At 41.7% G+C, this 10,067-nt stretch overlaps 1 protein-coding gene across 4 annotated transcripts in view; it reads right to left on the bottom strand.

Annotated features, from left to right (window-relative positions):
• Nucleotides 1–10,067, bottom strand: part of IFT172 (intraflagellar transport 172) — a 41,967-nt gene that overhangs the window by 26,656 nt on the left and 5,244 nt on the right. For 3 of the 4 annotated variants that reach the window (XM_028496827.2, XM_024119011.3, XM_007108370.3), the window contains exons 8-16: nucleotides 9,087–9,301; nucleotides 8,073–8,196; nucleotides 7,562–7,657; nucleotides 6,496–6,657; nucleotides 6,083–6,136; nucleotides 5,738–5,841; nucleotides 5,478–5,563; nucleotides 2,540–2,652; nucleotides 1,394–1,561 (exon numbers count right to left, since the gene is read on the bottom strand). In XM_028496827.2, the coding sequence (XP_028352628.1) occupies nucleotides 1,394–1,561; nucleotides 2,540–2,652; nucleotides 5,478–5,563; nucleotides 5,738–5,841; nucleotides 6,083–6,136; nucleotides 6,496–6,657; nucleotides 7,562–7,657; nucleotides 8,073–8,196; nucleotides 9,087–9,301 (1,122 nt within the window). Of the gene's footprint in view, nucleotides 1–1,393; nucleotides 1,562–2,539; nucleotides 2,653–5,477; nucleotides 5,564–5,737; nucleotides 5,842–6,082; nucleotides 6,137–6,495; nucleotides 6,689–7,561; nucleotides 7,658–8,072; nucleotides 8,197–9,086; nucleotides 9,302–10,067 lie in introns of those variants that run through there. The other variant, XM_028496828.1, reaches the window with a different exon arrangement.

Here is a 10,067-nt window from a genome sequence, read left to right as displayed (position 1 = left end):
GCCCATCGACAGACGAATGGATAAAGAAGATGTGGTATATATATATACAATGGAATATTACTCAGCCATAAAAAGGAACGAAACTGGGTCATTTGTAGAGACGTGGATGGATCTAGAGACTCATACAGAGTGAAGTAAGTCAGAAAGAGAAAAACAAATATTGTATATTGACGCATATATGTGGAACGTAGAAAAATGGCACAGATGAACCGGTTTGCAGGGCAGAAATAGACACAGATGTAGAGAACAAACGTATGGACACCAAGGGGGGAAAGTGCCGGGGGGTGTGTGTGATGAATTGGGAGATTGGGATTGACATGTATACACTAATATGTATAAAATGGATGACTAATAAGAACCTGCTGTATAAAAAATAAAATAAAATTCAAAAAGAAAAAAAAAAGAAACTTCTAAATGATATTCTTCAAGAAGAGGAAGAAAAGTAACTCCAGAGGGAAGATCAGCAATGAAAAAGGAAAAGGTGAACAGAGAAACTGGCACTATGACAGTAAATCTATACAAATTCTGTCTGTATAAAATAATAACGTCTAACTTTGGAGATAACAGAAGGGAACCAAAATATTAGACAACAGTGGCAAAGGGGAGGTAATCCCATTTAATCTTTTATGGTCCTTGTATTGTTTGCATTGCGGGGGGTGGGGGTTAGATGCTGATTAACTTTAGACTTTGTTAATTTAAATACATGGTGAACTTTTAAGGGTAACTGCTATAGAAATAGGATGTATAACGTTCAAACCAAAAAAAGTGAAAAAAAGAGTATTTAGAAAAGGACAACCCCCCCACCCCCCACAAAGACTCAACCTTAATCAGTCTAAAATGAAGCAAAAAAGGAGAAAAAAAGAGATATAGAAACAACAAAGAGGAAGTATCAAGTGCTCTACCCACACCCACACCAGTCATCCTAGCCTACCATAGGGGCCTCTTTTCTCTGTTTGCATAGGCTCCTCCCAGATTTTGGAATATTACTTGTGTGTGTGACGTTGTCGTGGGATAGGAGAGAGGGTCTGATCAGCAGTCGTAAAAAAATGGAACTCTGAATGGCTTGTAACAGAGAATCAGCACACAAGGAGGTGATATGGAACTACTCCTCCTATCGGGGATCTTCCAGCCTAAGGGAACTCCATGTTATGCCTTGGTGAATTCCCACTATAATAGAGACCCATACTCCAAGGGTCTAATATAATGTCAGGAATCTGAACAAGGATGGCTCTGGGGCCTGGTCCACTGTGGGAAGGAGCCTAAGCGTCACTTGCCAACTCCATTAAAGAGATTATGGGTGGTGGGCAGAGAAACCAAGCAGACTTCAGAGCCTACTCAGGGTTCTAATTAATCAGCTCAACACTATGTCTGAGGTGCCCTGATGTCAACATACCCTGATAGAGGACATGGTGACTCTCTCAGGTGCCTCAATGTTGTACCATACACACAAGTTGTTTCGGTTCTGAGCTACCAGCACATCACTTCCTGGGACCCATTGCACGTAGGAGCAGAAGTTGAGGATCATTGTCTTAGAGCAGCTTTCAATATCGTATAGGTGCAACTGAAGGAGGAAGAAGTAGATAGCACAATTAAAAGGAGATATGGGTGTCTTCTCATCTTGACAATTTTCCTAATGGTGAAATGTGGTGAGCTAACCCACCAGTCAGGTACATGCTGAATTTCAAAGCTTACTGATCTTCAACCATAAACCCTTCAAGTTTATGCTGAGTTGGCATATTCTGACTGGCCAAATAAGAGATGATCAAAAGAGCAAAGATCTACACCCTAGGAATTTAAGTTAGGTGAAGGTCAGACTTTTTTTGGCTGCGCTGCAAGGCATGTGGGATCTTAGTTCCTGACCAGGGATCGACCTGCACCCCCTGCAGTGGAAGTGCGGAGTCTTAACCAGTGGACCGCCAGGGAAGTCCCAGACTTTCATTCTTAGGATAACTCTGGGCCAGAGTTGCCAGCCTGGATTACAAAAGTAAGGGCACCAGACAAATTAAATGGTCTGGAAATTTGTGATGCCTTTCACATCACAATGAAAATGAAACAAAAAGTCACCAGAGAGTCCCTTTTGCCCCTGAGGTTGAACTCTTTGGTGATACCATATTGACATCAGAATCAATAAGGGGCTGGGGGAGACTGTCCTCAAGCCAGCTTCAGTGCCATCAGATAAGTGTAGCTGAAGAGCACTGGAGCAGTAGGTGTGGGTTAAGGTCAGCTAGGCGTGAGGAAGAGGAATGCAGGCGTAAGGATGTTTCATGAGGGCACAGATTTGTGAATAGTAAGAGAGACATCAACTCCCAAATTCCCCTCTTGACTTTGGTGCCATCATGACACAGTCTCCTGAAGGGTAAAATGGGATGGGTGGTGATAGCAGATACAAAGAATGTTGATTCTTCTGTGCCTTTTGCTATGCTAACGGCATAGTCCCAAGAAATTATGTCCTATCCTGCCTCCCACAGTCCCTGCTGGCAGCTAGTACCACATCCTTTATGGACCAGTCTATGGCTAAGGCCTTAGTAACCCTCCTCACACGAAGTTTCCGGTCCCTGAAGAGAAGCTTGTGCCCGGTCTCATTAAGTTCCAGCCAATCCACACGGCTCTCATGGCTGATGGTGCCAATGTTGTAGCCACCAATCAGGTCCACTAGAGAGTAAAGGAAACTGGGTTAATCACATACAAGGCATGAGGTGGCCTGTGAAAGTCTGGCTTTAAGAATGTTGCATTAGTCTAGAGAATGTCACTCAGGAATGTAAATGGGCAGTACAACATAACTTTGCTAAGATGCTTAAGATGCTGTATTTCTTCTAAAATTATAGAGGTTTTGTTTAACTCTGCAGTTATTAACTCAAAAGATCCAGACTCATCAAGAAATGTGATTCCTCTCTGGGACTCTTGGAGTTGTCTCAGAGCAGGTCAGAACTATGGAGCAACTGGCTTCTGTTCTCATGATGAACCACAATTAGAGCAAACACACCAGTGAGAGAAGGCTGATGAACGAAATGACCCTGGTGATCATATGTGCTCCAAGGAGTTACCTGCATATTTGAGTGGCAGTGATATAAGAACACTTAGGGACAAAGAGTGGTGAAGGCACACAGACAAAATAGGAGGAACCTCTAACTAAAGTTAGGCTGGTCAGTGCAGAGGATGAATATTAGTTTGGTCCGAATTTCGTAGGCAATATAAGAAACAATCATGTTTAGAACAGACCACTCAGGGTTGGCTAGGGTGCTTTCAGGGAGTCTCTTGAACAAAGCCCATTCACAGGTCTTATTGATATACATTATCAACAAGCAATGTGCCTGCTTTTGTTACCTATGCTTAAGCTAAAGACCAAATGCCAGCGGATGTCCACTACTGGGAAGACCAACTTAAAAATGAATTTTCCTTTAATTAAAAAGCAAAATGATAAATCCATGTTTTAATGCCCTGATTATAAGTACAACCATAGAATGCTAGAGCTGTGGGGACCCTATTTCTGTGAGCACCCTGAAATTACATACAAAATTATGCGTGTCGATATTTTTCTGGGAAAGGATCTATGCTTTTAATTAGATACTCAAAGGGGTCCATTACCCAAAATGGTTAAGAGAAAAACTCTGTCAATGTACATTGAAGATAAGACCTACAGAGTGAGGTGACTTGTCCAAAATCTCACAGCTCATTACTGCTGAGAGAACTTAGGCCACTGGACTGTATTATTATTTCTATTATAGATACTTTCATTTCTGAGCTCAGCAACTTCATGTGAAATGGAAAATTCATGAAATGTGAAAATATCTTAAGAACAGACCCCTATGTATATGGAAACTTGATTTATGAGAGACGACATTACATACTAGTGAGTGAAGAATGGACTTTCGAACAATAGTTAAACATATGGAAAAAAAATAAAACTATATTCCTACCCACATTATGAACAAAAATAAATTCCAGGTAACAAGCAAAATTTTAAATGCCAAAATACAGGAGGGAGTAGGGAGGGATTTCTTAAATAAGACCTCAAAACCCACAAACTATTTATTAAAAAGTGATATACAACACTGTAAATTGAATTATACTTCAGTTAAAAAAAAAGTGATGAAATGGACTACATTAAACTTAAAAATGTCTAAATACTAAGAAATGCTGAAAAGGAGAGAAAAGACAAGCCACAGGCTGAGACAATAGCTGCAATGCAAATAACCATCAAAGCCCACACACACACACACACACACACACACACACACACACACACACACACAGAACTCCTTCACGTAAATAAACAAAAGACAACCTAATTTTAAAAATAGGCAATGGATATGAACTGGCAATTCACAGAAGAAATCCAACTGGCCAATAAACAAATGAACAAAAAAATTAAAACAATGAAATATATTTTCATATACATCAGACTGAGCCACATAATGAAGTCAGGCAATTTCAAGCATTGGAGAGGAAGGGGAACTGTAACTGCTGGTGGGAATGTAAATTGGTACAACCTCTTCAGAGAGCAATTTGGAAATATTTAGTGAAATTGAAGATGTACCTCTTTTACGATTCAGCAACTCCATGCTGGGTATAAACCTTAGAGAACTGAAATACTGTATCAGTGAAAAACCAATAAGTGTCCATCAATAGAGAAGAGAGAAAAGATCCAAGGTAAAAATAATGAAATGTAGGGATCTGACAGAACTGGGTATGGGTATACAAGTAATAATAAAATTATTATTATGAATAGTTAACATTTATTAAGCACTTATTACATACTGGGCACTAGCCTAAGTGCTTCTCATATGAAGTAGGTCCTATTTTTATCCCCATATTGTAGATGAGGAAATTGAGATACAGAAAGGTGAAGTAATTTACCTAAGATTACACAGGTAGTAAGTAGAGAAGTGGGGAGGTTTGACTCCAGAGCCCTGTTCTTAATACCTACACTACCTGGATATGTTATTCTCTAAACTTTTTAGAGAATACCATGCTATTCTTTATACTTTTTTCCTATGCTTAAAACATTTCATGATAAAAAATTAACTATTAATATATTCAGTACGATTTATAAATGTGAACATTTGTGAAATGCACATAAAGTTTGTCATCACTACTTATTAATGACAAACTATACAGAAAGGCCCCTTCCAGTTCTAAGAATCTGTGATCCTATGAAGTCTAAACAGGAAAATTCTTAAATTTGCTAATGGTTCTTTTCTACAATTCACAATTTTCCATCCCTGAGATATATGCCTAGAGAACGTGAATAATTATATGGGCAGGCCTATACATACCAATGCATCTGTATCTAGACTTCTAGATATAGACATACACATATGGATTTAAACATTTCACATATCCACTGTAAGAATGAGGTCATACATTTACCCGATGCCTCTCAGATTCCTGGATTCTCCACTGCACACAATCCTGTGACATGCAAGTGCTTTATAAACATCTATTTTGTCTTACAATTAGGAGAGAGTCTTACTCACCTATAGCAATAGTCTTAATATCAACAAGATAAGCCAATTTCTTATTATCCTCCATTCCTCGCTGGCGCCTCTCATTAATACGGACACTGAAACATGAAGGGTCAGGTGAGGCAAAATGGGCTTAGGTAGCTGGGATGTTTAATAGGAGCTCTGAAATACCATATGGGATGAAGATTTTAGATCAACCTGAGGATATAGGAGTTAGAAGTCAAAAGGAATTCTTTTGGGTTTCAAAAATTTAGAGAACCTTGTGGGGTTACCTGATGAGATGGGGGTTCATGAATTCAGTACGTACAGAACCCAGGGTATCATTACTCCCATATTCCACCAGGGTTAGCTCCCCAGCATTGAAGATCATGCACACCTGGGGATGAATGGAATTGTTATACAGTGGAAAGATTACATGAAGAAAGAGAAAAACAGTCGAGGGAGGTGTACCATGAGTTCAAAGTGACACCCACCCTTCTGTTTATTCTGTTCCTCTGCCTATTTCACCCTCCCACTTTATCTGCTGTTTTCTCAACCCCTTGCCACTTGCCATCCTGCTACACAGAAGCTAGAAGGAGGCTTATCAGGACAGTGATGGTGAATCAAGCGCTACTCACATTTTCATTTTCAAAGAAATACTTCTCATTGCCACCAGATCCCTGCCAAGCTACCTGTTAAGGGGGGAAAAGACACAAGGAACAAGGTGGATAACTATCCAAGACGATGCTGAAAGAACAACAGGGTGGGACGCAGAGAGACAGAATTGGGGGAGGCTTTGACATTGCACAAGAGAGATGCTATGTCAGACTTTGCCCTAGTCCCTATGCTTCTGGGAGATGGTGTCAAAACAGTTCAGCAACGGTGATTCATATTCCGGGATTCTAAGCCTCCCGGGTCTCATTCCCTGAAGCCAGGTCCCCAACACCAGAATGTTAGAGCTTCCCATGGAGATCTTCCCCCAGGGACCCTGGCTTGCCTGGGTAGCACCTCAGGATGCCCCATTCCCCACCTCTCCATTTCCGGTTCCTACCTCACTAAGGCGATTAGTGTTCAGGTCCCCCAGCAACAGTGTGTCTGACGTGTGGGCCACCAGATAGCGTTCCTTTCCCAGGATTTTCACCTCTTCCACCTCATAGCCATAGTGTGACTTGAGCACCACTCGGGTCCCCGATGAGAGGTTCTTCACGATCACCTTGGTAGGAGACGAGCCTGAGCTCCCCAGGCTTCCACCAATCCGAAAGAGGGGTGAACATGCTGTGCCCTTCACCCACCTTCACAGGGCTAAACAAAGTAACATCTTTTTTCCTTGCCTGGCCTAGGATATTCTTGGTAAAAGGGACACCTCACATTTACATAATACTTTACTATTTATGAAATGCTTTAATATATCATCTCTTTTGATGTTTGTAATACATACGATTCTGAAAGTTCCACTGGGTTAAACCAATCACTCTCCCTATGTTCCTGTAGCTCTTTGTACAAACTTTTATGATAACTTTACCACAGTGTGCTGTATTATTTTCTGATATTTCTGCCTCCTTTGCTAGAACGATCTCCTCAAATAAGGGACAATGTATTACAGAAAACTATCTTTGAAGGCTCAACAGTGCTGACACATAAAGAATGGATAAATATTTCTGGAGAAAATGGAAGACTCAAGGAATCAATGAATAGTAAATGAAGGAAAGGAGGGTGGAGGTAGAGAAAAGAGAAAAGTGGGCTCAGAAACTAAGAAATGAGCTTGCAACATCATACACAGTGAGTTCAGACGCCTTAAAACAAAACAATTCAGAATGATAATCCTATTTATCAACTTCCCCAGTTGCCATCCTATAGGCAGTGAAGTTTTAAACCAGGAAGATGTAAATGGCAATCTCTGTACCCCTTAAACCTGGTGGTTAATCCTTTTCTTACAATAAGCTGTAAGAACTATAGCAGGAAAGTTGCCAGAGAGTTGCCCTGACACATTCTATTCCTCAGAACAGCTCTGCCAGAGGTTAATTTGACTCTGTGCTGTGGCCAGACCGCAGGGAGGTACTTACAAGGATGAGTGAGCCATGGCAAAATCTCAGTGTGGCAGGCTATCAGCCGCTTACCTGGCTAGGTCCCACATACGTCAACTCAAACTTATTCTTGTAAATGCTCCTTCGGAGGCAGCAGTCAAACTGTTCCACTCCACCACAGAGTGTGCCCTGGAAGGGAAAGTGACAGCATAAAGGGTAATAAACCCAATACGTAGGCATGTAGAGGGCATTTAGAGACACTCTCAAATCCTAGGTTCTAGAATCTACAGAAGAGTTGGCAGTATAAGGGCTGGTAGTTTTTGGAAGTACCAGCAGGAAAGAGGTGGCAATTGCAGGACTCAAGAGCATCACATAGCGATGGGATATAAGGGAGAAATCATCCCTACCTATAAAACTCTTGTCCCATTTGGCCTCCAATAAGGTATGCATTTCTCTTTCCTGCCTGTAATGTCAGAGTTTTAGGTTGTGGTCAAAAGGGAAGAGGAGATTCTCTAGTGTCAGGAGAGAGTGCTTTAGGATAAGGTGGGATTTTTCTTAATTTGAAGAAAGTCACCAGAGCAGAAAGGGGTTACTAGTCACACACCGCACAGAGTCGTGAGCCATCCCGCTTCCAGGCCAAGGCAGTGATGGTGTATAAGTTGGCAATCTCCTTGGGCTTTGCCTCTTCCCAGATGCTTCTTCGAGGGCTCCAGTTGAGTACCCGAAGTCTGAAATTAAGTATGTGGCTTTTAGAAGAGTTGGAGGCTGAGAAAAACTGAAAATGGGCCTGTAATGGAAGGAAATTAGTCTTGCTACACCAGAGAACAGAGGAAATAAAAGAGAACAGACAAGTTGGGAGGTCTAGTAGGAGAGGACAAAAGTGTTCAAAGGAAGTAAATTGGGAAAATCAAGTCAAAAGTAAAATGGAGTAAGAGAGCTAGGAGTGGAGAAAATAAAAAGAGCTTGTGGCTGGTGAGAAAAATGAGCTGTTAGCAATAGAGAAATATGGAAAAAGAAAAGAGAAATGGTAGGAGTCAGAGAAGAAAGAAAGGAAGAGACACACATGAAACTGAAGGGGACCGAAAGACAGGACTGACAAAGCTGGGGTTAAAAGTGCTCCAAGGAAGAGATGGGACCCAGACCCTAGCTATTTATTCACCGTTCCATCATTCATTCATTCATTCACCAAACATTTGAGCATGTATTATATACTAGATGCTAACCAAGGCCCTGGAGACTTAAAAAAAAAAGAATAATAGGCCCTCTTCTCAAGGGCTCTTCAATTTAACCAGTTAGATACAAACACCAAACTATAATATAATGTGATAAACACTAAGCCACTGGTCTGAAAAGGGGCAAAGGGAACACAAAGAAAGTGGAGATGAATTCTGCTGTGGAATCCCGGGGAGAGGCAGAGACACAACAGAGCATGGTGCATTTTGGAACTGCCGACATGCCAACGGACGGTGGGAGCAGGAAGAGGAAAGTGCATGAACTAAAACTTAAGAGTCACTTGATTCTGATCCAGTCTCCCACTCTGGCTGAGAAGCAAAACTGGACTAAAGAAGAGTGTACACAGGGAAAGCAGGCAGAAGCTGCAACTGGAAAGGAGACCCACCTGTCATAACTTCCCAGCACAACAGACTGGCCCCCAGGACTTGCTGCAGCTGTGGTGAACTCCCGTTCCTGAGGGTCACGGCTATAGTCAAAAGTCTGTAGCACGTGGCCTTCCTTTCCATAGGCCACAATCCTCCGATCACAGCCTGCAGCCACAATGCTGTTGGTTGCCCAAGCCAAGGCATAGGGTGGGCATGGGTGGTTCACCAACTTCCCCTAAGACAGAAGTAGAGGGTTTCAATCACTCTGACTCTGAGGACTCCACCTCAGAAACTTCTCATTCCTAGCGTCTGACACACTCACTCTGACAATCCTACTCTGCAGAAATCTTTCTCCCAACATTTTCCCACCCTAACACATCTTAATCCGAAGACTTCACAAATTATCTTTCTGTCTTACACTCACACACACATCTTTTATGACATATATACACACTTATTGATCTCGTGTTCAAGAGGGAACCTCAAAATACTTGTGTCTGAAGATCTTTAATATTCACCTAATAAGGCCCCCCAAAGGAAGCTGTCCTACACATTAACCAATACCGTATAGGCCAACAGGGAGCACATGGCCCCTTTATTTCAGGAAGGATACACTGAATGATTACACAAGTAATTCTTAACGTAAATGATTCAAACAATACAGAATTACATAGATTAAAACATGAACCTTCCTTTAATCCCCCATATTTTCCCTCTCAAGAGCAAACAACCCTTTTTTTCTATGAATTTATATACATAAATATATATTTTACATAAATGAGAATAATTTTCACTTTTCATTACTCTCGGAGTCTTTATTTCTCTTTGCCTCAAGGTCCCTTCCACCTGATTCATCCTTTCCCATAAATATTAAGCTCTGAGGCTTCCCTGGTGGCGCAGTGGTTGAGAGTCCGCCTGCCGATGCAGGGGACACGGGTTCGTGCCCCGGTCTGGGAGGATCCCACATGCCGCGGAGCGGCTGGGCCCGTGAGCCATGGCCG

Source organism: Physeter macrocephalus, chromosome 12 (genome assembly GCF_002837175.3).
Source record: "Physeter macrocephalus isolate SW-GA chromosome 12, ASM283717v5, whole genome shotgun sequence".
NCBI lineage: Eukaryota > Metazoa > Chordata > Mammalia > Artiodactyla > Physeteridae > Physeter > Physeter macrocephalus.
The sequence above is the reverse complement of the archived record's forward strand: the minus strand, read 5'-3'. Positions and strand labels throughout refer to the sequence as shown.